We start from the raw sequence: 25,985 nt of genomic DNA, 5'->3' as shown, positions 1-25,985 counted from the left end.
GGGTGCATTTAGGGTTATCTCAGGTGGGTTTTTGGGTTAGATTTGGGGTTTTTTGGAGCCCCACACCTCATGACGGGGATGCCCTGGCGGTGGCAGTGGTAGAAGGCCGTGTACCACGTGGGCAGCAGGGCGTAGCGGCGCCGCAGCGCGGCCCTGACCATGGCCAGGTGCTCGGGGCTCAGCAGCCAGGGCTCGCGCCGCGCCGTGTCCAGGTGCGCGTGGGCGCGGAAGAAGGGCTGGAAGGCCCCGGCCTGGTACCAGCGCACCTGCAGCTCCGGGCCAGGGTTCTGGAAAAATCCGCCCACGTCCGCTGCCAACGGGGCAGGGGGGGCAGTGAGCCCGGATCCCGAGCCTGATCCCGGTCCCAGATCCCGGTGCTGGTTCTGATCCCAGTCCTGAGCCCAGTTCTGGTCCTGATCCCAGCCTGAGCCCAGATCCCGGTCCTGATCCCAATCCTGATCCCAGTCCTGAGCCCAGATCCTGGTCCTGATCCCAATCCTGATCCCAGCCCTGAGCCCAGATCCTGGTCCTGATCCCAATCCTGAGCCCAGATCCCGGTCCTGATCCCAATCCTGATCCCAGCCCTGAGCCCAGATCCTGGTTCTGATCCTGGTCCCAGCCCCGATCCCAATCCATGTCCTGATCCCAGCCATGATCCCGATCCTGGTCTTGGTCCTCATCCCAATCCCAATCCTGATGTCAATCCCAGTCCTGGTCCCAGTTCCTGGTCCCATTCCTGATCCTGCTCCCAATTCTGATCCTAGATCCTGGTTCTGATCCAGACCCCAATCCTGGTCCTAAAACATTATTGATGCTGGTCCCATTTATATTCTGGATCCCATCCCTGACCCCATTCCCTATCCCATAACCCAATCCCTGACCCCATTCCCTATCCCATAACCCAATCCCTGACCCCAATCCCTATCCCATAACCCAATCCCTGACTCCAATCCTTGTCCCATAACCCAATCCCTGACCCCATTCCCTATCCCATAACCCAACCCCTGACCCCATCCCTATCCCATAACCCAATCCCTGACCCCAATCCTTGTCCCATAACCCAATCCCTGACCCCATTCCCTATCCCATAACCCAATCCCTGACCCCAATCCCTATCCCATAACCCAATCCCTGACCCCATTCCCTATCCCATAACCCAATCCCTGACCCCAATCCCTATCCCATAACCCAATCCCTGACCCCAATTCCTATCCCATAACCCAATCCCTGACCCCAATCCCTGTCCCATAACCCAATCCCTGACCCCATAACCCAATCCCTGACCCCATCCCTATCCCATAACCCAATCCCTGACCCCATTCCCTATCCCATCCCCAATCCCTGACCCATTCCCAGTACTCCCAGTGCTCCCAGTTGGGCTCACCCCCACAGAACGCCAGCCCGGCCAGCCCGAAGCTCAGGCACATGGGGATGGAGATCCTCAGGTGCTCCCAATCGGCCGTGTTGTCCCCGGTCCAAACCGCACCTGGGGGGGTTTGGGGGGTGTCTCAGCTCAGGGGGGGTTCCCCTCCATCCTGGCCCACCCCCCAGAATTCCAGGATTTGCCCAAATTCCCGGGATTTGCCCCCAGTCCTCACCGTAGCGCTGGGAGCCGGCGAAGAAGGCGCGGCTGAGCACGAAGGGCCGGAGCCGCCCCCCCGAGCGCCGGATCTGCCCCTCGGCCGTGGCCTTGTGCTGGCAATGGGGAAAATGGGGTCAGGCACCCCAAAAAACACCCAAAACCACCCCAAAACCCACCCCAAAACCCACCCAAAACCTGACCCCAAAACCCACCCAAAACCCACCCCAAAACCCTACCCAAAACCTGACCCCTAACCCGATCCCAAACCCCACCCCAAAAGGATTGGAGAGAGCCAAAGGGGTTTTGGGGAAAATGAAGGGGGAATTGAGAAGGTTTGGGGGATCTTAAAGGAGGTTTCAGGCCTCTAAAACAGGTTTTGGGGAGGCTAAAGGGGTTTAGGGAAAAATGAAGGGGGAATTGAGAAAGTTTGGGGGGTCCTAAAGGCGTTTATGGGGGTCAAAAAGGGGTTTGGGGAGAGTGTAAAACAGTTTTGGGGGAAATGAAGGGGGAATTGAGAAGGTTTGGGGGGTCCTAAAGAGGGTTTGGGGGGCCTAAAAGGAGATTTGGGGGGCCTAAAAGGGGTTTGTGGGGATCTAAAACAGTTTTGGGGGTCCTAAAGGGGTTTGGGGAGAAATGAAGGGGGGATTGAGAGGGTTTGGGGGATCCTAAAGGGGGTTTGGCGGATCTTAAAGGGGGTTTGGGGAGGTCTAAAACAGTTTTGGGGGTCCTAAAGGGGTTTGGGGAGAAATGAAGGGGGGATTGAGAGGGTTTGGGGGATCCTAAAGGGAGTTTGGAGGATCCTAAAGGGCTTTGGGGGGCCTTGGAGGGGTTTGGAGGGAAATGAATGGGGAACTGGAGGGGCCCAAGAGGGGTCTTAAAGGGGTTTGGGGGGCTCAGGGAGATCAGGATTTTTGGGGGGTCCCTGTGGGGTTTTTGGGGTGTCCCTGTGAGGATTTTGGGGTCTCTCAGGAGATCTGGGGGGTGTCCCAGAGGATTTTTGGGGGGGGGGGTCTCACCACAAAGAGCCCACAGGTGCTCCCAGCCCTCGAACCACCCAAGGTTTAGGGGGGTCCCTGAGGGGTTTGGGGGGGCTCAGGGAGATCGGGATTTTTTTGGGGGGTTCTTGTGGGGTTTTTGGGGTGTCCCTGGGGGGGTTTTGGGTGGGGGTCTCACCACGTAGAGCCCGTAGATGTTGTGCAGCTCCCGGTGCTCCCAGCCCCCGAAGTGCCGCGCGTCCTTGTGCATCGTCACCTCGGGGCCGCTGAACACCGACGGCTCGTTCATGTCATTCCAGGTGAACAGCGCCTCCGTGGAGCCCTGGGGGGACCCCAAATCAGCGGGGGGACCCCAAAAATATGGGGGGGTTTTAAAACCCTCCCAGGGGATCCCCAAAATTGGGGCAGAAAACCAAGGCGGGGTCTCCAAAAAGGGTGAGAGGGAGAAAAAAGGAGTGGGGAGGGATGTGGGGGGGTTCCCTAAAACTAGGGAGGGCTTGAAGCTCAGGAGAACCCCAAAAATCAGCAGGGAAATCCCAAAATATGGGAGGGGTCCTAAAATCTTCAGGGGGTTCCCCAAAATCCTCCCCAAAAAGATGGGGGGGTCTCCAAGGGGAGGAGGAGGAGAAGCCCCAAGGGAGGAGGGTGAGAGGGGGGAAAGGTGGGGAGGGGAATTTGGGGGGTGGTCCCAGGGTTCTGGGAATGCTTTGAGGGGATCCTGGGGCTCTGGGGGGGTCTGATGGAGATTTGGGGGGGGTCTGACAGAGATTTTGGGGGGGTCTGACAGAGATTTTGGGGGTCCTCACCTCGTACTGGTCGTAGGCAAACATGTTCGCCCACCACTCGCGCATCTCGGGGTTGGTGAAGTCGGGGTATGCTGAGGAGCCTGGGGGGGACACAGGGGGGCTTGTGACCTCCCTGGAGACCCCAAAACCACCCCAAAATCCCCCCCAAACCACCCCAAATTCCCCCCAGCCCCACTGACTGAACCACTACCACCCCCCTTTGTAGCCAGACCATCCTCGGTTTTGATCTGCGACTCCCCAAGCATTCCCAGACACCCCAAAAATCCCTTCAGGAGCCCTCAAAACCCCCCAAAATCCCCTAAAACCCCTTGAGGACTCCCCAAAACCCCTCGAGGACTCCCCAAAACCCCCTAAAAGCCCCCCCAGCCCCACTGACCGGGCCAGCACCAGCCCTCGTAGTCGTTGCCATCCTTGGTTTTGACGTAGAGGCCCCGCGCCCGCAGCTCCGAGTGCACCCGGTACCCCCCGTCCACCTTGATGTGAGGGTCCACGATGCTGACCATCTGTGGGGGAGTGACCACAGGGAGTGAGTGACCACAGGGGAGTGACCATGGGGGAGTGATCACGGGGGAGTGACCACGGGGGAGTGACCACAGGGTGAGAGTGACCACAGGGAGTGACCACAGGGAGTGACCACAGGGGAGTGACCACGGGGGAGTGACCACAGGGTGAGAGTGACCACAGGGAGTGACCACAGGGAGTGACCATGGGGAGTGACCACGGGGGAGTGACCACAGGAAAGTGACCACAGGGGAGTGACCACAGGGGAGTGACCACGGGGGAGTGACCACGGGGGAGTGACCACAGGGTGAGAGTGACCACAGGGAAGTGACCACGGGGGAGTGACCACAGGGTGAGAGTGACCACAGGGTGAGAGTGACCACAGGGAAGTGACCACAGGGGAGTGACCACAGGGTGAGAGTGACCACAGGGTGAGAGTGACCACAGGGAGTGACCATGGGGGAGTGACCACGGGGGAGTGTCCAGAGGGGAGTGACCACAGGGGAGTGACCACGGGGGAGTGACCACAGGGTGAGAGTGACCACAGGGTGAGAGTGACCACAGGGTGAGAGTGACCACAGGGGAGTGCACCCCCCCATTCCCATCCCCATCCCCACCCTGTGTTTCCGGGCCGTCAGGCGCTCCAGCATCCCCCGAGAGTTGGAGAATTTTGCAGAATCCCATTCCCAACCCCAATCCCGCTTCCACCCTATTCCCAACCCTGCTCCCACCCCAATCCCAATCCCACCCCAATCCCATTCCCAATCCCAATCCCAATCCCACCCAATCCATTCCCAATCCCACCCCATTCCCAATCCCATTCCCATTCCCACCCCATCCCCATCCCCACCCTGCGTTTCCGGGCCGCCAGGCACTCCAGCATGCCCCGCGGGTTGGGGAATTTTGCAGGATCCCATTCCCAATCCCAATCCCATTCCCAATCCCATTCCCATCCCCACCCTGCGTTTCCGGGCCGCCAGGCGCTCCAGCATGCCCCGCGGGTTGGGGAATTTGGCGGGGTCCCATTCCCAATCCCATTCCTAATCCCATTCCCAATCCCATTCCCAATCCCACCCCATTCCCATTCCCAATCCCACCCAATCCCATTCCCAATCCCATTCCCATCCCCACCCTGCGTTTCCGGGCCGCCAGGCGCTCCAGCATGCCCCGCGGGTTGGGGAATTTGGCAGGGTCCCAGGTGAAGTAGCGTTTGCCGTCGGCGTGCTCGATGTCCAGCCAGAGCACGTCCAGGGGCAGCTCGTGCTCCTCGAAGCCCCTCTCCACGGCCTCCACGTCCGCCTCGTCCTGGTAATTCCAGCGGCTCTGGTGGTAGCCCAGGGAGAACAGGGGGGGCAGCGCCTGCGTGCCTGGGCAAGGGGCAGAAACGGGAGTGAAATAGCCCAAAACGGCCCCAAAAATGGGGATGGGGCAGGGCCAGATGGGAGAGATCCCTTAAAATAATCCTAAAAGTGGGATAGGGTGGAAATGCCCTGAAAATAACCCCAAAAGTGGGAATGGGGTGGGAATGCCCTGAAAATAACCCCAAAAGTGGGAATGGGGCAGGAATCCTCTGAAAATAATCCTAAAAGTGGGAATGGGGTGGGAATTCTCTGAAAATAATCCTAAAAGTGGGAATGGGGCAGGAATCCTCTGAAAATAATCCTAAAAGTGGGAATGGGGCAGAAATAACTCTAAGAACAAAAAAACTGGGCAAGATCAAACTTGAGAAATCCCCCAAAAATCCCCCTGAGGATGGGAACGGGGCTGAGGGAGAGAAATTTGCCGTGTCCCCAGTGTCCAGTACTGGTCAGGGCTCTGTTCTGGTGTCCCTGTCCCCATCCCAGTGTCCCCATCCCAGGATCCCCAGTGTCCCCAGTGTCCCCAGTGTCCCCAGTGTCCTGTACCGGTCAGTCTTCTGTCCTGTACCAGTGTCCCTGTCCCCATCCCAATGTCCCACCCCAGTGTCCCATTCCAGTGTCCCCAGTGTCCCACCACAGTGTGACCCGTACTGGTCAGTCTCCCATACTGGTGTCCCACCCCAGTGTCCCAATCCCAGTGTCCCCAGTGTCCCCATCCCAGTGTCCCCAGTGTCCCCAGTGTCCCCGTACCAGTCACTCTCCCGTACTGGTGTCCCCACCCCAGTGTCCCCATCCCAGTCAGTCTCCCATCCCAGTGTCCCCAGTATCCCCAGTGTCCCCAGTGTCCCCGTACCGGTCAGCCTCCCGTACTGATGTCCCAATCCCAGTATCCCCAGTGTCCCCATCCCAGTGTCCCCAGTATCCCCAGTGTCCCCAGTATCCCCAGTGTCCCCATCCCAGTGTCCCCAGTGTCCCCGTACCGGTCAGTCTCCCATACTGGTGTCCCCAGTGTCCCCAGTGTCCCCAGTGTCCCAGTGTCCCCGTACCGGTCACTCTCCTGTACTGATGTCCCAATCCCAGTATCCCCAGTGTCCCCAGTGTCCCCACCCCAGTGTCCCCAGTGTCCCCAGTGTCCCCAGTGTCCCCATCCCAGTGTCCCCAGTGTCCCCAGTATCCCCAGTGTCCCCATCCCAGTATCCCCAGTGTCCCCAGTGTCCCCGTACCGGTCAGTCTCCCATCCCAGTGTCCCCAGTGTCCCAGTGTCCCCAGTGTCCCCAGTGTCCCCGTACCGGTCAGTCTCCCATCCCAGTGTCCCCAGTGTCCCCGTACCGGTCAGTCTCCCATCCCAGTGTCCCCATCCCAGTGTCCCCATCCCAGTGTCCCCAGTGTCCCCAGTATCCCCAGTGTCCCCAGTGTCCCCAGTGTCCCAGTGTCCCCGTACCGGTCAGTCTCCCATCCCAGTGTCCCCAGTGTCCCCGTACCGGTCAGTCTCCCGTACTGGGCGGTGACGTCGGCGGGCCCCGGCCCCAGCAGCAGGAAGACGTCGATGACGCCGCTCTCGGACATCCAGCGCACCTCGGTCTGGGGGGTCTCACCCCCCCCCTGCATGTAATCCAGGAGCTTCCCAAAAAGGGTCTGGGGGTGGCACAGGGGGTCAGCAACCCCAAACTCCCACTGGGATAAACAGAGACCCCCAAATCCCCTCCCAGTGTAATCCAGGAGCTTCCCAAAAAGGGTCTGGGGGTGGCACAGGGGGTCAGCAACCCCAAATTCCCACTGGGATAAAGAGAGACCACCCCAGACCCACCAAATTCTCCTCTTGGACGTTCCCGGTGGTCTTGGCCTCTCAAAGACCCCAGACCCCCCAAATCCCCTCCAGAACCCCCCAAACCCCTCTTGGATCTTTCAGTGGTGTTGGAGCCAATGTCCCCCCAGAAACCCCCAAATCCAGCTAGGACCCCCCCAAACCCCCCCCAGCCAGACCTTCCTGGCCATGTTGGAGCTGATGTCCACCCAAGAACCCCCAAACCCACCCAGGACCCCCAAAACTCCCCCAGACCTCCCCCAGACCCCCCTGCTGGAACCTCCTGGCCGTGTTGGAGCTGATGTCCACCCAAAACTCCCCAAACTTCCCCAAACCCAACCAGGACCCTCCAAACCTCCCCCAGACCCTTGTGCTGGACCTTCCTGGCCATGTTGGAGCCGATGTCCACCCAGGAACCCCCAAACCTCCCCCAAATCCCCCCAAAATCCCCCAGCTGACCTTCCCGGCCGTGTTGGAGCCGATGTCCACCCAGGTCTCGGCGGCGTTGAGCCAGAAGAGGCCGAGGCTGAGGCGGGGCCGGTGGGCGAGCAGCAGCGGCACGGAGCCGTACAGGGCCATGGGCGTGAACACCTCGTACTGGAACACGTCCAGGTTGTACAGGCGGTACGGGTCACCCCCCCTGGGGACACGGGGACACTCAGGGATGCTGACAGGGGATGGGGACACTGCCAGGGGGATGGGGACGCTGCCAGGGGTCAGGGTCACCCCCCCTGGGGACACTGGGACACTCAGGGACGCTGACAGGGGGACGGGGACACTGCCAGGGGTGTTCAACCAGTACAGGTCACCCCCCCTGGGGACACGGGGACACTCAGGGACACTGCCAGGGGGATGGGGACACTGCCAGGGGGACGGGGATGCTGCCAGGGGGACGGGGATGCTGCCAGGGGACACTCAGGGACACTGCCAGGGGTCAGGGACATCCCCCCAGGCGACATGGGGACACTGCCAGGGGTGTACAGGCTCTATGGGTCACCCCCCCTGGGGACACGGGGACACTCAGGGACACTGCCAGGGGGACAGGGACACTGCCAGGGGATGAGGACACTGCCAGGGGGACAGGGACATCCCCCCAGGGGACAGGGGGACACTCAGGGACACTGCCAGGGGTCAGGGACACTGCCAGGGGACAGGGACATCCCCAGGGGTGTTCAACCAGTACAGGCCACCCGCCCTGGGGACATCAGGGACACGGGGACAAGGTTAGGAACACCCCCAGGATGTCACTGTCACCCCATGAAGCCACCATCGCTGCTGCCACCCGCACACAGCATCGCTGTCGCTGTCACTGCTGTCGCTGTCACTGCTGTCGCTGTCACTGCTGTCACCGTCACTGCTGTCACTGTCACTGTCACCCCACAGCGCTCCTGTCCTCCCACGGTGACACCACCGCCCCCTCAGCGCCACCGTCAGCCCTCACCATGCTCCTGTGCCCCCACATCCTCGTGTCCCTCCGTGTCTCTGTGTCACCCCAACGTCCCTGTGGTGTCCCCAGTGTCCCTGTGGTGTCCCCAATGTCCCTACAGTGTCCCCAGTGTCCCCACAGTGTCCCCAGTGTCCCCAAAGTGTCCCCAGTGTCCCCAGTGTCCCCGGCTCACTCGGTGGGCCGCAGCCGCAGGTTGTCGGCGTGCTCGGGGATGCCGTACACGTGCTCGAATCCCGGCAGGGAGAAATCCAACCCCACCGAGGTGGGTCCTGTGGGGAGAAGGGGTTTGGGGGGTCACAGGGGTCCCCCGTGTCCCTCCCAGCGTCCCCAGGTGTCCCCAGGTGTCCCCACCGTAGGGTTTGCTGTCCGTGTGCGTTTTGAACGTCTCCTCCCACGCCCCCGGCTCCTCCTCGGGCTCTGCCGGGGGCTCTGTGGGCTGGGGGGGGACAAATCCAGTCAGGAATGGGGGGGACCCCTCCCCAAAAAAGGGGTGTGGGGGGGGTTTAATTTGGGGGTGTCCCACCCCAGTGTCCCCCCCTTGTCCTTGTCACCTTCTCGCTCTGGGTGCTGCCAGCGCCGTCCTCGGGTCCCTCCTGCGCCGCCCCCTCCTCGCCCGGGGGGTCCTTGGGGGGGTCCCTGTGGGAATTTGGGGTCCTGGGGTGCCCCAAAGAGGGGGGGGCAGGGACAAGGGGCACCCCCAGGACCCCGAATTTTGGGGGGACCCCGAATTTTGGAGCTGCTCCTGCCCGCTCTGGGGGGGATTGGGGGGGGGGAATCTCCTCATTTTTGGGGTGTCCAGACCCCCCCTGGCTACTCCTGACCCTTCAATTTGGGGGGGGGGGGCGGTTTGGGGGGGCACAGACCCCCCCTGGCTACTCCAGCCCCCTCCCCGATTTTGGGGGCCACAGCGACTCCCCCCAAGCTGCTCCTGCTCCCCTTTTTTTGGGGGGGATTCCAAGCCCCCCCATCTACTCCTACCCCCTCCCACTGTGAGAAAGGGGGGGGGGGGTCCCTTTTTGAGGGGGGGTCCGGGGGGGTTTTTGGGGGGTGGTTTTTGGGGGCGCATTCCATGGATTTACCTACGGAAAAGGCTCTTGATCTTATCCCACACAGAACTAACTTTATCCGCCAGACTGGGGGTGGGGGGCACCAAAACAGAAACACAGAGAGTCAGCGCGGCCCCCCCGGGCCCTGGGGACCCCCCCTCAGCTCGGGGGGCGACCCCCGACCCCCTCTGTGCCCTGGGGGGGGGGACACCCCCCACCCCCCCCTTGAGCGCTGCCGGCCCCGCTCCCGCTGCAACCAACGGCCTGGGGGGGATTTGGGGGCTTCTGTGGGGCTTTTTTAACAGTTTTTTTTGGCATTTTTGAGGGGTTTTGTGAGGTTTTGAATGGTTTTTTTCGAGGGTTTTTTAATGGGTTTTTGGGAGGTACTTTGAGGCTTTTTTGAGAGTTCTTGTGAGGTTTTTTAAGGGTTTTTAGAGAGTTCTTCAAGGGTTTTTTGGGGGACGTTTTAAGGAGTTTTGTGGATTTTATGAGGGTTTGATAGGGGTTTTTTGGGGGGTTTTTGAGGGTTTTTAATATGTTTTTGAGAGGGTAGTTTGTGGGTCTTTGAGAGCTTTTTGTGGATCGTTAGAGGATTTTTTCAGAGTTTGTTAAGAATTTTTTGAAGGTTTCTAAGGGCTTTTTCATCTATTTTAAGTAATTTTTACATGAATCTTGGGGGTTATTTTGAGAGGTTTTGAGTGATCTTTAAGTGGTTTTTGGGGTTATTTTGAGGGTTTTTGAGTGATTTTTATGTGTTTTTTGGGGGATTATTTTAAGGGGGTTTTGAGGGATTTTAACGCATTTTTGGGGAGTATTTTGAAGGTTTCTCAGGGGTTTTATGGGGTTGTTATTTTTGCAGAGGGTTGAAGGTTCCTTGAGGATTTTTGAGGGTTTTGAAAGGTTTTTTAGGGCGTTTTTAGGTCACTCACGAGTCCCGGCGGCGCCGCTGGTGCTCGAAGACGAGGAGGCCGCGGGCGTTGACGGAGCAGAGCAGCTCCCGGTGCCGCAGCAGGTCCAGGCGGAACGGGCGCTCTGTCACCAGCAGCCGGTGCCCGCCGGGGCCCAGGGACAGCTCCAGGGTGCCCTCGTCACGGCCTGTCACCTCCAGCCTGGGGACAGCAGGGTTTGGGGACAGTGTCACCATCCCTGGGCACCCCAGAGTGCTGTGAGTGCCACCCAGGGACAGCTCCAGCGTGCCCTCGTCACGGCCTGTCACCTCCAGCCTGGGGACAGAGGGGTTGGGGACAGTGTCACCATCCCAGAGCAACCCTGGGACAGCTCCAGGCTGCCCTCGTCACGGCCTGTCACCTCCAGCCTGGGGACAGCAGGGTTTGGGGACAGTGTCACCACCCCAGAGTGCTGTGAGTGCCACCCTGGGACAGCTCCAGGGTGCCCTCGTCACGGCCTGTCACCTCCAGCCTGGGGACAGAGAGGTTGGGGACGGTGTCACCATCCCAGAGCATCCCAGAGTGCTGTGAGTGCCACCCTGGGACAGCTCCAGGTGCCTTCACCCCAGCCTGGGGACAGTGACCATCAGGGGTGGCTGTGCCCACCCTGCTCCCTCACCTGTCAGGGGTGGCTGTGACCCCCTCCTGTGTCCCCATTGTCCCCATTGTCCCCTCACCTCTCAGCGGGTGCCTCTGTCCCCATTGTCCCCATGTCCCCTCACCTCTCAGCGGGTGCCTCTGTCCCCATTGTCCCCATTGTCCCCATGTCCCCTCACCTCTCAGCGGGTGGCTCTGTCCCCATTGTCCCCTCACCTCTCAGCGGGTGGCTCTCCCAGCAGCACATCGGGCACCTGGTACCGGGGTCGCAGCGGGTTCAGCTCCTGGATGCGCAGGCGGGTGACGTTCCCAGAGAGCCCCCACAGCTCCAGCAGCAGCGGCACCTGCGTGAGGGGGGACACGGGGACACGGTCACCTGGGGCAGGGGACATGGGGACAGTGACACCTGGGGCAGGGGACACGGGGACAGGGACACCTGGGGCAGGGGACACAGGGACAGGGACACCTGGGGCAGGGGACACGGGGACAGGTACACCTGGGACAGGGACACCTCAGGGCCCCCACAGCTCCAGCAGCACCTGGGGAGGGACAGCGTCATCTGCGGGAAGGGGACACAGGGACAGGGACACCTGGGGCAGGAGACACAGGGACAGGGACACCTGGGGGCCCCCACACCTCCCACAGCAGCGACACCTGCACAGAAGGACCCCAGTGTCCCCAATGTCCCCTCACCTGTGTGACCTCATTCACCAACCGCATCCTGTGACCCCTCCTGTCCCCACAATGTCCCCCCAGTGTCCCCAGTGTCCCCTCACCTGTGTGACCTCGTTCACCAGCCGCATCCTGGCCACATCAGGGCCGAGCTCCAGCGACTCCAGCAGGGCCCGGTACGGGGAGTTCCCGGGCTGGATCCGCCGCTGCCGCCTGGGGAGGGGACGGGACCCGGGCCCTGAGTGACCCCCCCGGGCCGAGCCCCCCCTCTCCCCCACCCACCCAGGTGTGCCCCCCTCCCCTCCCCACACCTGCAGAAGCCGCTCTGCTCGCACGTCTTGAAGTTGCCGCGGTCGACGGCGAGCGAGGCCCCGAGGAGGCAGCACAGGGTGAGCCCGAGAGGCCACCTGAGGGCACGGGGGGGTCAGGAACACAAACACAGTCAGGGACCCCCCCCAAAATACCCCCCAAACCCCAGCTGCGGGCATGAGGGGGTCAGGAACACAAAACAGGGGGAGAAACCCCCCAAAATAACCACCAAAACCTGCCTGGGGGGCAGGGGGGGTCAGGAACACAAAACAGGGGGAGACAACCCCCCCCCCCCAAACACCCTGCAGACCCCACCTGGGGGGGGCATAAGGACACCCCAAACCCAGCGGGAGACCCCCCCCAAAACCCACCTGGGGGGCACAAGGGGATCAGCACCCCAAAAGCAATGGGAGACCCCCCCAAACCCCTCCCTAAACCCTACCTGGGGGCACCGGGACACCCCAAGGCCCCCTCAGGTGGGCACGGGGGGGTTCACAGCCCCCAGTCCCATTCGGGGGGCAGCAGGGAGGGGAATGGGGGGGGTCACAGAGCAGATTCGGGAGGGGGTCCCGGGCAGTTTGGAGGGGGGAGGGTCCCACAGGGGCTGGGGGGGGTCGGGGGGGGTGTGGGGGGCTGGGGGGGCTGGGCCGCAGCCCAGGCCCGAGGCCTTGGGGGGGTCCCGGGCGCTCAAGGCCCGGCCGGGGGGTCCCGGGGGGGTTTTTGGGGCGGGGGGGTCCCGTGGGGGAGGTCGGGGGTGACCCCGGGGGGGTCCCATGGGGGGGGAAGGGGGGGGTCGGCCCCTGGCGCGCGCTCACCGCCCCAGCGCCGCCGCCATCTTGGATCCGGCCTGACCCTTGACCCCGCCCCCGGCCCGACGCCGCCGCTTCCCATTGGCTGTGAGGAGCCCCGCCCCTCGTCCCTCCCCGACCACGCCCTCTCGCGGAGTTCCCGCCTTACCTGGTTGCCGGAGAGACGGAGGCCCCGCCTCTCACGTGTTGTGATTCGCGTGCGAGGCTTGAGCGATGTCAGCACAAAGCAATCAGAGTGCGGCTCGGGCAATAGGCGGGAACGCACCGTGAGGGCAGGACGGAAACCCAATGAAAGCGCGGGAACGCTGACTGACACCCCATCATGTCCAATCAAAATGCTGCTTTCGGCCGCTGCCCTGCCCCCGAGGGCTTCCGTGGCAACGCCCCGCCTCCACGCTCATGGCAACCTCCGCCCCGGCGACCGCGGCCCGTCCTTTTCCGAAGAGCCAATCATCAGCGCGTGTTCCTGAGTGGCGGCAATAACAGCCAATCAACAAACGTCTTTGACCTGCTCGGCCCGGTCACACTGACTGACAGGTAAATTAACCAATGAGAGCGGAGTGGCGGGCAGTCACGGACGGCCAATCAGCGCGGGGAGGCGGGGCGTTAGCAGGCCGCGGCTTTGTGGTGAGCTGGGCCGGGGGCGCTGGGGGGGAACTGGGACAAACTGGGACAAACTGGGACCAATTGGGGCCGAGCGGGACGTGTGGGGCCGTTCTGGGATGGACTGGGGCTCGCTGGGATTGACTGGGATGGGCCCCTCTGGGATTGCCTGGGACGCGATGGGTGACAGGGCCGGACTGGGATTGGCTGAAGGGGGGACACTGGGATGGACTGGGATGGGCTGGGATGGATTGGGCCGCACTGGGATTGCCCGGCTGGGCCAGCCCCGTGTGTCCCCTCCGCCCCCCGGAATCCCCAACCGCTCCCGTTCCCCCTCCCCAGTTCCATCACCCCCAGCCCGGTGGAGTTCCCCGAGCACTGACTCCCCATTTTTCCTGGCTTTCCCCATTTTTCCCTCTCCAGCCCAATGGAGTTCCCGGAGCACTGATTAATTGCCCATTTCCCCCCGTTTTTCCCCCATTTCCCGCAGCCCGATGGAGTTCCCCGAGCACAGCCGGCAGCTGCTGCGGGGGCTGCGCGAGCAGCGCTCCCGGGGGATCCTGTGCGACTGCACGGTGCTGGTGGGCACCGCGCCCTTCCCCGCGCACCGCGCCGTGCTGGCCGCCTGCAGCTCCTTCTTCCACCTGTGCTACGCCGAGCCGGGCGGCGCGGGAGGAGCCCGGGGCGCCGTGGTGGCCCTGAACAGCGACATCGTCACCGCCCCGGCCTTCGCGCTGCTGCTGGAGTTCATGTACGAGGGGCGGCTGGCGCTGGCGGCGCCGCTGGAGGACGTGCTGGCCGCCGCCTCCTACCTGCACATGAACGACGTGGTCAAGCTGTGCAAGAAGAAGCTGCAGGCGCGGGGCCCCGCCGAGGCCGACAGCACCAAGCGGGAGGAAGAGGAGGAAGAGGAGGACGCGCCCAGCCCGCCCCCGCCGCAGCCCCCGCCGCAGCCCCCGCAGCCGCTCCCCGAGGAGGCGCCGGAGCCGCCGCTGGTGGACGCGGCCGACACGACCCAGCCCGGGGTGGGGGTCGGGGCGGAGCGACCCCCGCCCAGCCCCAGCAGCTCCAGCGAGGCCGCGCCGGGGCCCGGAGCTGCCGCTGCCGCCGCTCCCCCGCCTCCGTCCGCGGGCGGGGGTCCCTGGGCCGCGCCCCCCGTCCCCATCAAGGCCGAGGCCATCGTGATCTCGGACGAGGAGCCCGACGGCGCCCGCCGCCCCCCCGCGCCCCCTCCCCCGCCGCCGCCGCCGCCGCCTCCAGCCCCGGCCCGAGCGGCGCAATTCGGGGAGGGGGCGGCGCTGGCCCCGGGGGCGCTGGGGGGGCTGCGGGAGCCGCTGTTCCTGGCGCCGCTGGAGCCCCGCGGGAGCTTCGGGCTGTTCGCCGAGGAGGCCCCGACGTGTCCGACGTGCGGGAAAACGTTCTCGTGCTCGTACACGCTGCGGCGCCACGCCACCGTGCACACCCGCGAGCGGCCCTACGAGTGCCGCCACTGCCTGCGCTCGTACACGCAGTCCGGGGACCTGTACCGGCACGTCCGCAAGGCGCACAGCCATGGCGGGCCCGCCCGCGGCCACCGCGACCCCGCCCGCGACGGCGACAACCCGCCCTGACCGCCGCAGCCGCCCAGGGCACCGGCACGGAGCGAGCCGAGCCGAGCCGAGCCGGCGGCGGGGCTTGGATGGGGACAGCGGGATGGGGACAGCTGCTGTCACCGGGGACACCGGGATGGGGACAATGCTCTGAGCGGGGACACCGGGATGAGGATGGCCGCTCTCACCGGGGACACCGAGATTCGGACAACTGCTGTCATCGGAGCCACCACCGGGACTGCGACACCCGTGCCGTCCTGAGCTGAGCCAGCGGGATGGGGACACCTGCCCTGAGCGGGACCCCCGGGATTGTGACACCGGCTGTGACCGGGACCGCGACCCCGCCCCGGGGGAACCGGAGGGACGCGGGGGCGTGGCCTCGCGGTGGGGGCGTGGCCTGGCGCGGGTGTACGGGGGTCACGCGCGAATAAAGCGACGCTGGACACGGGCGGTGCTTGAGGGGGCGTGGCCCAGCGTGACAGCGCCCCCGGCGGCCGGGAGGACCTCGGCGTTACCCCACACCCGACTCGGTGCCGTCCCAGTTCGTCCCAGTTCATCCCAGTCGCTTCTGTTCCCCTTCCAGTCCATCACGGTCATTCCCAGGCCCCTTCCATTCCCTCCCAGTTCCCTTAAACCCATCCCAATCCCTCCCAGTTCCCCTAAACCCATCCCAATCCTTCCCAGTTCCCCTAAACCCATCCCAGTCCTTCCCAGTTCCCTTAAACCCATCCCAATCCCTCCCAGTTCCCCTAAACCCATCCCAGTCCCCCCCACTCCCCCCCAGTCCCACCCCAGTCCACCCCAGCACGCCCCACAAAGCCTTAAACCACTTTAATCACAAAAATAGACTCTGTGCGGCGGCTCCTATAAAAAGGGGGGGTTTGGGGAGGGGCGGGCGCCCCCCGCCCGTGTCAGGAGCAGGCGGGGCGGTCGCGGCACGGGGGGCGCGCCCCGAAGAAGGCGGGCTCGGTCAGGGGGTGCAGCAGCAGCAGAAAGCCCAGAACCCCCAGCAGGTACGCGGGGAGCAGCGCCCGGCGCCGCGGGTGCCCCAGGGCCGCGCCCAGCGCCGGGAACCCCATGGAGTTACAGAAGGAGTGGCACAGGACCGGCCCCGCCAGGTGACCTGGGGACAGGGGAAATGGGGATTGGGGACACCAAAAACAGCTGGGGACAGGGGGAAATGGGGATTGGGGACACCAGATACACCTGGGGATGGGGAAATGGGGATTGGGGACACCAAAAACAGCTGGGGACAGCAGGAAATGGGGATTGGGGACCCTAAAAACACACCCTAAACACACCTGGGGATGGGGAAATGGGGATTGGGGACCCCAAACACACACCCGGCACCCCTGAACCTCTGCCAGGGTCAGCAACCACTCCCTGGGATCCCCACATTAACCCCAAATCTCCCCATGGAGTTACAGAAGGAGTGGCACAGGACCGGCCCCGCCAGGTGACCTGGGGACAGGGGAAATGGGGATTGGGGACACCAAAAACACCTGGGGACAGGGGGAAATGGGGATTGGGGACACCAAAAACAGCTGGGGACAGGGGGAAATGGGGATTGGGGACCCCAAAAACACACCCCAAATACACCTGGGGATGGGGAAATGGGGATTGGGGACCCCAAACACACACCCGGCATCCCTGAACCTCTGCCAGGGTCAGCAACCACTCCCTGGGATCCCCACATTAACCCCAAATCTCCCCATGGAGTTACAGAAGGAGTGGCACAGGACCGGCCCCGCCAGGTGACCTGGGGACAGGGGAAATGGGAATTGGGGACACCAAAAACACCTGGGGACAGCGGGAAATGGGGATTGGGGACCCCAAAAACAGCTGGGGACAGCGGGAAATGGGGATTGGGGACACCAAAACCACCTGGGGACAGGGGGAAATGGGGATGGGAACCCCAAAAACAGCTGGGGATGGGGAAATGGGGATTGGTGACCCCAAATAAAACACCTGGGGACGGCGGGAAATGGGGATTGGGGACACCAAATACACCTGGGGACAGGGGGAAATGGGGATGGGAACCCCAAAAACAGCTGGGGACAGCGGGAAATGGGGATGGGAACCCCAAAAACAGCTGGGGACGGGGGAAATGGGGATTGGAACCCTAAAAACACACCCCAAACACACCTGGAGATGCGGACACAGGGATTGGGGACCCCAAACACACCTGGGGACAGGGACACGGGGACTGGGGACCCCAAACACACCTGGGGACAGGGACACGGGGACTGGGGCCCCCCAAACCCCCCCGGGCCCCCCAAACCCACCGGTCCTGAGGAACAGGAAGGCCGTGTAGGCCCCGAACACGGCCGTGTAGGAGAACTGGAATGCTGGGGGTGGAAAAGGGGGGTCAGGGGCACCTCAAAACCCCCCAGGACCCTCAAATACACCCCCCACCCCTGGCAGAGGCTCAGAGCCCCCCTGGCCCCAAAAATCCCACCCTGGACACCCCAAATCCCACCCTGGACACCCCAAACTCCCCCAGGCCCTTAAATCTTCATCCTCGACACCCCAAATCCCACCCTGGACACCCCAAACTCCCTCAAAACACCCTGGGACCCCCCAGATTCCCCCAAGACACCCCAAATCCCACCCTGGACACCCCAAACTCCCTCAGGACCCCCCAAAATTCCCCCCAGGCCCCCCTCACCTGCTGCCATGAAGATGCTGCCCACGGAGCCGTGGCGGAAGCGGAGCTGCTCAATCACGTGGTGGAAATGGGCTGGGGGAGCAGGATTTGGGGGTTTTGGGGTTTTTTGGGGGGTTTTGGGGTTTTTGGGAGGATCGGGGGCATTCAGGGGTGCAGGGGAGGGGGAGTCAGTGGGAGTTTTGGGGGGGTTTTGGGGTTTTTTTGGGGTCCCACTCGCCCACCCCAAGGAACAGGGGGCAGGTCAGTATGGGGGGGGGTTTGGGGTGGGTTTTGGGATATTTTGGGATATTTTGGGATATTTTGGGGGTTTCAGTCACCAACCCCAAAGAACCAAGGACACCCCAGCATTGGGAACTTGGGAACTGTTTTGGGGCGTTTTTGGGGTTTCACTTACCAACCTCAAAGAACAGGGGGCAGGCCAATAATGGGGGGGTTTTGGGGTGGGTTTTTGGGGTATTTTAGGGTTGCACTCACTGACCATAAAGAACAGGGGGCAGACCAGCATGGGGAGGGGTATTTTAGGGTATTTTTGGGATATTTTAAAGTTCCACTCACTGACCCCAAAGAACAGGGGGCAGGCCAGTATTGATCAGGTTTTGGGGTGGGTTTTTGGGATATTTTGGGGTATTTTAGGGTTCCACTCACCAACTCCAAAGAAGAGGGGGCAGGGATATTTTAGGGTATTTTTAGGAGATTTTAGGGTTCCACTCACCGACCCCAAAGAAGAGGGGGCAGGCCAGTATTGATCAGGTTTTGGGGTGGGTTTTTGGGGTGTTTTTGGGGTATTTTAGGGTTCCACTCACCGATCACAAAGAAGAGGGGGCAGGCCAGCACAGGGGGGTTATTTTAGGGTATTTTTGGGGTATTTTAGGGTTCCACTCACCGACCCCAAAGAAGAGGGGGCAGGCCAGCACAGGGGGGATATTTTAGGGTATTTTTGGGGTATTTTAGGGTTCCACTCACCGACCCCAAAGAAGAGGGGGCAGGCCAGCACGGCGGGGCCGGGCCCCGTGCAGGGCACCAGCATGGGCAGCATGCAGGCCCTGAACACCAACTCCTCTGTCAGAGGTGCCACCACCTGGTTCCGCAGCCAGCGCACGTCCCCCAGGCACAGCGCCCACACCCGCGGGTCTGGGGGACCCCAAAAACCCCACAGAGCTGAGCCCCCAAATCCCACAGAGCTGAGCCCCAGAATCCCATAAAACTGAGCCCCAAAACCCCACAGAATTGCCCTCAAAATCCCAGAGCTAATCCCCAAAATCCCATAAAACTGAGCCCCAAAATCCCACAGAGCTGAGCCCCAAAATCCCATAAAACTGAGCCCCAAAAACCCCACAGAGCTGAGCCCCAAAATCCCAAACACGACAAACCCCAAAAAACCCCCCAAAAATCCACCCCTGGTTCCACAGCCCATGCACCAAAAATCCCACAGAACTGAGCCCAAAATCCCATAAAACTGAGCCCCAAAATCCCATAGAATCGATCCCCAAAATCCCATAGAATTGATCCCAAAAATCCCACAGAACTGAGCCCCAAAATCCCATAAAACTCAGCCCAAAAATCCCATATAACTGACCCCAAAATCCCATAAAACTGAGCCCCAAAATGCCACAGAACTGAGCCCAAAATCCCATAAAACTGAGCCCAAAATCCCACAGAAGTGCCCCCCAAATCCCAGATTCCCACAGGCTCCCCAAACCCAATAAAAACCCCAACGCCCCCCAAAACTCCCTCATTTCACCCCCTCATCCCCCCCAATTCCACTCCCTGTATTGGGGGATTGGGGGACCCCCAGCCCCCCCCAAACCCCAATTCCTGACCCCCCAAATTGGCGCCCCCTCCCCAAATTGTGCCCCCTTACCCAGGGCCACCCTGATGCCATCGAGCCAGCGCCAGGGACAGTCCATGGACAGCTGGATCAGGGGGCCCAGGAACAGGATCTGGGGGGGCAGGGGGGTTTGGGGGGGTCAGAAGGGCTTTGGGGGTCTCAGGGAGAGTTTTGGGGGTCCCAGAGAGGTTTTGGGGGGTCCCAGAGGGATTTTGGGGGGTCCCACACCCTCCCTGATGAGCCTGATCTGGGGGGCTCAGTGAATTTTGGGGGGATCCTGGAGGTCAGGGGGATTTTGGGGGTCCCTAGGGGGCTCCTGAGTGGATTTTGGGGGGTCCTGAAGGGATTTTGGGGCGTCCTGAAGGGATTTTGGGGGTCCAAGCCCTCCCACACCCACCACACATGAAAGGCCCAGGAAAAGCACTTGAGGAAGGGGGGGGGCTCAATAAATTCTGGGGGGGGGTCCTGGGAGTCAGGGGGATTTTGGGGGTCCCTAAGGGGGTCTTGAGTGGATTTTGGGGGGTCCTGAGTGGATTTTGGGGCGTCCTGAGTGGATTTTGGGGGGTCCCAAGCCCTCCCATCCCCACCGCACATGAAAGGCCCAAGCAGAGCATTTGGGGTGGGGGGCATCCAATAAATCCTGGGGGGGGTCCTGCGGGTTCAGGGGGATTTTGGGGACCCCCGGGGAGGCTTTTGGGGGTCGCAGCCCCCCCAGACCCACCATGGTGAGCAGCAGAGGCAGCAGCGTGGCCGGGACCAGCCCCTCGAGGCGCAGCCCCAGCAGCGCGGGCAGGGGGGTGTCAGCCTGGGGGGGGGGGAATGGAAATGGGGGGGGGTCAGCGTGGTCTGGGGGGGCTCTGAGACCCCCCCTCGGATTTTGGGGACCCCCCTGAGCTCACCTTGACCCCCGTGAGCTCCTTCCAGAGCCACACCAGGGCTGGGGACAGCCCCGACACCACCAGGACGCTCGTGAAGCGACGCTTGATCACCGAGGGGTGGTCCCTGGGGAGGGGGCCCGGGGGGGTCTGCACCCCAAAATCCCCCCGGGATCCCCCCCAGACACCCCCAGGCACTGAGGAGACCCCCCCAGCCCCTCCTTATGCACCCAAAATCCCCCCAAAACCCACAAGGGCCTGTCCCAACCCCATGGACACCCCAAGGAGCAGAGACTCCGTCGCCCAAGGGACCCAAATCCCCCTCAGGGACCCCAAATCCCCCAAGGGCCCCAAAATCCCCCTCAGGGACCCAAAATTCCCCCCAAGGTCCCCAAATCCCCCTTAGGGACCCAAAATCCCCCCCTGGGACCCCTGATTCACCCCCAGGATCGCACCCCAGACCCCCCAGTTTCCCCCAAATCCACCCCAGACCCCCTAAATCCCCTCCAGACACCCCAATTCCCCTGCAGACCCCTCAGATCCCTCCCTGACCCACCGTGCTCGCCCCTGAGGCCCCCAAATCCCCCCAGACCTCCCCAAATCCCACCCAAATCCCCCGAATCCCCCCCAAGTCTCCCCAGATCCCCCTCAGACATCCCGAGTCCCCCCCAGATCGCCCCCCAGACACCCCAATTTCCCCGCAGGTGCCCCTCAGACCCCTCAGACCCCCCCGAGCCGCCCCGCCGTACCTGGGCAGGGGGCTGCCCCACACGTACAGGCTCCCCACGTAGGAGCAGGCCAGGCTGAGGCAGCCGAGCACGGCGGCCCAGCACGGCCCGGCCCGGGCGGCTCCGGTGCCTCCGGGGGCCGCTCCCGACCCCGGCCCGGCCCAGAGGGAACCGGGGGGCTGCGGGGCCGCCATGGCGGGGGCGGGGCCTAAGCGGGAGGGGCGGGGCCTGCGCGGGGGGGCGGGGTGAGGGGCGGAACGGGGGCGGAGCCTGCGCTGAGGGGGCCTGAGATGGGCGGGGCGATGGGCGGGACAAGGGCGGGGCTACTGAGCTATGTGGGCGGGGCTTGGGGTGGTGGGTGCGGTTATGTAAATGAGGAGGGACGGCCGTGAGGGGCGGGGTGATGGGGGTGGGTGGGAAACTGGGAGGGACTGGGAGAAACTGGGATGGACCGGGAAACTGGGGGGGACTGGGAGAAACTGGGAGGGACTGGGATGATCTGGGAGAAACTGGGAGGGACTGGGGAGGACAGGGAAACTGGGATGGTCTGAGAGGGACTGGGATGAACAGGAGAGACCAGGAATGACTGGGATAACGGGGAGTAACTGTGGGAAACTGGGAGCACTGGGGGAACTGGGACTGGTGGGAGAACTGGGATCGATGGGGACAATCAACATGAACTGGGAGAACTGGGAGTGACTGGGAGTGACTGGAGGAAATGAAACCCATGAAAGGAACTGGGGCCAACTGGCGTAACTGGGATGAGGCAGGACTGGGTGAACTGGGAGCACTGGGATGGGAGGGGGCTCTGTCCTGTCCCTCAGGGTGTCCACTCGTCGGGGTCCTGCAGTTGGGGGGTCCTGGGGGTTACTGGGAGGGTCCTGGGGATCCCCAGAGGAGGGAGGGACCCCCAAACCTCACCTGGCCCTGGCTGCTCTGGTGCCCTTCCTCCTCCTCCTCCTCCTCCTCCTGCTGCTGCTGCTGCTGCTCCCTCCTTCCCCGGCGCTGCTTTTGGGGTGTCCCTGTGGAGCACGGGAGGGGGGGTTCAGTGCCCGGGGGAGATTTTGGGGACCCCCCACCCCCCATTTCCCCCTCACCCCCACGGGGCAGCCCCGGCCGGCGCGAGACCTCGGCCCATCTGCGGCGCGCGGCCACCGCCAGGGCCGGCGTGTCCTGCACCTGGTGGGGTGGGGGGGGACACGGTGACACTGGGGACACCCCCAAACCCCCCCCCAGCCCCGAGGGGAACCCCCCCGAACCCCCAAACCTGCAGGGCGCCCAGGCAGGCGCTGCGGAAGCGGCCGCTGGAGCTGGCGGCCACCACGGCCGTCACCGCGGCCACCGCCAGGGCCTGGGCTCGGGCCACGCTCTGCTGGGCCTGCAGGGGGGAATTTGGGGGGTCACGGGGGGTTTGGGGGGGTCGGGGGGACCCCAAAGCCCCGCACCCACCTGGTGCTGGTGGTGCAGCCCCGCCAGGAGGGGGCGCAGGAGGTTCTGGAGCCCCCGGGCCAGCGCGGGGCGGCCGAGGCGCAGCGTGGGCTCCAGCTGGGCCAGCAGCAGCCGCCGCATCCCTGGGGTGGGGGGGACCCCGGATTTTGGGGGGGTCCTCGAACTGTGGGGGACCCCCCCGGAGCGGGGGGACACCCCTGAACCATGGGGATAACCCCTAAGCCAAGGGGGTGTCCCCAAACCTTGGGGTCACCCCCTAAACCTTGGGGTCAGCTCCCAAAACTTGGGGTCAGCCCAGCTCGGGGGCTGAGCTCCCAAAATCTTGGGGACAGCCCACAGGGACACCCCCAAACCACAGGGACACCGCCAAAGTCATGAGGAGACCTCACAAAACTTGGGGACAGCTCTAAAATTTGAGGACCCTCTTGAGGCACGGGGACACCCCCAAAATTTGGGGACACCCCAGGGTTTGGGGACAGCCCAAAATCGGGCCCCCCCCCCTTACCTGTGTCGTACCCCCCAAAGGGGTCCCGGTGCCGCAGGAAGAGGAAAACCAGGAGGGTTTTGGGGTCCCCCTCGGGGGAAGTTTGGGGGTCCCCATCCCCCTCGGGGGGGTCCCAGCGCACCCCAAAGGTGACATCGGGGGGCACCGGCTCTGTGGGGACAACACAGGGGGGCTGAGGGAGGGGGAACCCCGAAATTCCCCCCAAAATCCCCCCAAAAAAACCCTGGAACTCCACGGACCTTCCTCATCCTCACTGGAGCCTCGGGGGTCCGGGGGGGTTTTGGGGTCCGGGGGGGTTTTGGGGTGCAGGGGCGTTTTGGGGTGCAGGGGCGTTGCAGCCAGGCCGAAGCCCCCCCAGTCCCCCAGCACAGAGGGGTCCCGCAGGGTTGGGGGGGCCGGGGGGGGCACAGGGACCCCCGCGGGGTCGAACAGGTAAAGGTGGGGAGGTCAAGGAGAACAACGGGGGGGGGAATGGAGCCCCCCAAAATCCCCCAGAACCCCAAATCCCACCCTGAGCACCCCCAAACCCGCTCAGGTTCCTCAAAACCCCAACAAACCACCCCAAATCCCCCCATGAACATCCCAAATCCCACCCTGAACACCCCAAATCCCACCCCAAAGTCTCCCCCGCAGTCACCCCAAACCCCCCCAAACCACCCCAAATCCCACCCCAACCACCCCGAATTGCCCCCCAGCCCCCCCAGTGCCCCCAGCCCGGATATCTGCACTCGGCTGAGGGGGGGTCCCTGCCCGGGGGGGGTCCCGGGGGGGGTCCCGAGGGCGCAGACCGGGAGCAGCTCCAGGTCCCCCCCGAATCCCGCGGCCGCCAGCGGGGGCGGCACCGGCAGCGGCAGCGGCGGCCCCGGGCACGGCCGGAGGCGGCTGCAGGGCGGCCTGGGGGGGACGGACCAGTATGGACCAGTATGGACCAGTATGGACCAGTACGGACCAGTATGGACCAGTATGGACCAGTATGGACCAGTTTGGATCAGTACGGACCAGTCTGGACTGGTCCGGATCAATCTATCCCAGACCTACCCCTGTCCCATCCCAGTTCATCCCAGTTTGACTCTGTGGTACTTCCCTGCCCCATCCCAGTTCATCCCAGTTTGACCCTGTACTGCACCCCAGTCCCATCCCAGTTCATCCCAGTTTGACTCTGTACTACCCCCATGCCCATCCCAGTTTATCTCTCTCTGTTCTGATCTGTCCCAGTTCATCCCAGTTCGTTCCAGTCCTGTGTGAGTCCCCTCAATCCCATCCCAATCCCATCCCAATCCCATCCCAGTCCCAGTCCCATCCCATCCCAGTGCCTCCCAATCCCATCCCAGTTTCCGTCAATCCCTCCCAGTCCCCCCCAGTCCATCCCAATCCCTCCCAATCCCATCCCAGTCCATCCCAGTCCCCCCCAGTCCATCCCAGTCCCCCCCAGTCCCATCCCAATCCCATCCCAGTCCCATCCCAGTCCATCCCAATCCCTCCCAGTCCCTCTCAGTCCAATCCCAGTCCATCCCAATCCCTCCCAGTCCCATCCGAGTCCCATCCCAGTCCATCCCAGTCCCATCCCAGTCCATCCCAGTCCCTCCCAGTCCCTCCCAGTCCCATCCCAGTCCATCCCAGTCCCATCCCAGTCCCATCCGAGTCCCATCCCAGTCCCATCCCAGTCCCATCCCAGTCCATCCCAGTCCCTCCCAGTCCCTCCCAGTCCCTCCCAGTCCCATCCCAGTCCCTCCCAGTCCGTACCCACTGAAGTGCCAGCTCTGCACCCTCAGCCTCATTCCCGCCTGTGCCCAGGGGGGCTCCGGGCTGGGGGACACGGGGGGGGACACCCCAATTAGGGGGTGCCCAGAAGTGGGGTGACCCCAGTTAAGGGTGGGGGACCCCAGTTTGGGTGAGCCCAATGTTGGGGTGTCCCCAATTTGGGGGTCCCGGGGGGTCTCACCTGAGGGTCCTGGATGTGACCTTCCCATCGATGCTGACACAGAAATGAAACTCGACCTGGGAGGGGGGCACGGGGGGGTCACTGAGGAACCCCCTCCCCTTTTTGGGGACCCCCAAACCCCGCCCTGGTACCTCGGGGTGCACGAGGCTGGTCCGGTGCAGGAGCTGCCACAGGGACCCCCGGGCGGGGGGCAACAGCAGGGGGGGGTGACAGACCTGGGGGGGGACACAGGGGGGGACCCCAAAATCCTCCACGACCCCCGAGGGGGGGGGGGCACAGGAGGGACCCCAAAATCCTCCATGACTCTCATGAGGGGCAGATCTGTGGGGTCTGGGGCACCCCAATACCCCCCAAGGAACTGGGCCCAGTTTGGGGGTGTCCCACCCTTCCCCCCGTGTATTTTGGGGGTCCCAGCCCCCTCCCATGACCCCATTTCCCCTCTCCCCCCCCGCCTGACCCCGTTATTTCCCCCCCACCCCCCCAAATCCAGGCCACCCCGACTATTTTTATCCTCCTGCCCCAATTCCCATTCCCGAGGGGCTCTTAGGGCCCCCCCGACCCCAATTCCTCCCCCTCAAGGTGACTTTGGGGGGGGTTGGGAAAGAGAACAGAGAGAGAGGGGGACCCCCAAAATCCCCCCCAAAAACCCCAAAACTCACCTGGAAGCTCCTTTGCACCTGAGCCCGGGCCAGGATCCGCCCGCAGCAGGGGGGGAGATTTTGGGGGGCTCCCAGCAGCTCCTGCACCCCCCGAGGGGCTGGGGGGGATTTTGGGGGGGATTTAGGGGGCTTGGGGGGGGTTTAGAGATTTAGGGGACTCCCAGTGGGGCTGGGAGGAGATTGAGAGGATTTGGGGAGTCCTAGAGAGGTTTTGGGGGGGCTCTTAAAGGAGTTGGGGACTAGGGGGTGTCCCTGAGGGGATCAGG

The 25,985-nt window shown here is 63.4% G+C and overlaps 3 protein-coding genes across 5 annotated transcripts; 1 reads left to right on the top strand and 2 right to left on the bottom strand.

Moving 5' to 3' along the window:
• Positions 1 to 12: 12 nt before the first annotated feature.
• GANAB (glucosidase II alpha subunit) lies at positions 13 to 12,964 on the bottom strand. Of its 3 annotated transcripts, none has more exons than XM_077172506.1 (18): positions 12,880 to 12,964; positions 12,067 to 12,162; positions 11,860 to 11,968; positions 11,300 to 11,427; positions 10,469 to 10,648; positions 9,573 to 9,626; positions 9,045 to 9,129; positions 8,845 to 8,929; positions 8,666 to 8,762; positions 7,506 to 7,686; positions 6,724 to 6,877; positions 5,016 to 5,251; positions 3,760 to 3,886; positions 3,384 to 3,463; positions 2,756 to 2,899; positions 1,599 to 1,695; positions 1,385 to 1,486; positions 13 to 310 (listed from the first exon to the last, which is right to left on the bottom strand). In XM_077172506.1, exons 1-18 carry the CDS (start codon positions 12,897 to 12,899, stop codon positions 15 to 17), a joined length of 2,271 nt encoding a protein of 756 aa, XP_077028621.1. In that variant the 5' UTR covers positions 12,900 to 12,964; the 3' UTR covers positions 13 to 14. The 3 variants fall into 3 exon arrangements, with proteins under 3 accessions (XP_077028621.1, XP_077028622.1, XP_077028623.1); XM_077172507.1 differs by having other exon boundaries at positions 6,724 to 6,844; XM_077172508.1 differs by lacking the exon at positions 9,573 to 9,626.
• A 449-nt stretch (positions 12,965 to 13,413) lies between these two features.
• On the top strand, positions 13,414 to 15,513 carry ZBTB3 (zinc finger and BTB domain containing 3). The gene is made up of 2 exons (XM_054653712.2): positions 13,414 to 13,500; positions 13,967 to 15,513. The coding sequence occupies exon 2, from the start codon at positions 13,971 to 13,973 to the stop codon at positions 15,084 to 15,086; it is 1,116 nt and encodes a 371-aa protein (XP_054509687.2). The 5' UTR covers positions 13,414 to 13,500; positions 13,967 to 13,970; the 3' UTR covers positions 15,087 to 15,513.
• A 368-nt stretch (positions 15,514 to 15,881) lies between these two features.
• RCE1 (Ras converting CAAX endopeptidase 1) lies at positions 15,882 to 21,381 on the bottom strand. Its single transcript, XM_054653684.2, has 8 exons — positions 21,186 to 21,381; positions 20,461 to 20,563; positions 20,283 to 20,366; positions 19,595 to 19,673; positions 18,697 to 18,864; positions 17,734 to 17,805; positions 17,351 to 17,413; positions 15,882 to 16,188 (listed from the first exon to the last, which is right to left on the bottom strand). Exons 1-8 carry the CDS (start codon positions 21,356 to 21,358, stop codon positions 15,977 to 15,979), a joined length of 954 nt encoding a protein of 317 aa, XP_054509659.1. The 5' UTR covers positions 21,359 to 21,381; the 3' UTR covers positions 15,882 to 15,976.
• Positions 21,382 to 25,985: the final 4,604 nt, after the last annotated feature.

Source organism: Agelaius phoeniceus, chromosome 38 (genome assembly GCF_051311805.1).
Source record: "Agelaius phoeniceus isolate bAgePho1 chromosome 38, bAgePho1.hap1, whole genome shotgun sequence".
Taxonomy (NCBI): domain Eukaryota; kingdom Metazoa; phylum Chordata; class Aves; order Passeriformes; family Icteridae; genus Agelaius; species Agelaius phoeniceus.
This window is presented reverse-complemented; position numbering and strand designations above follow the sequence as displayed.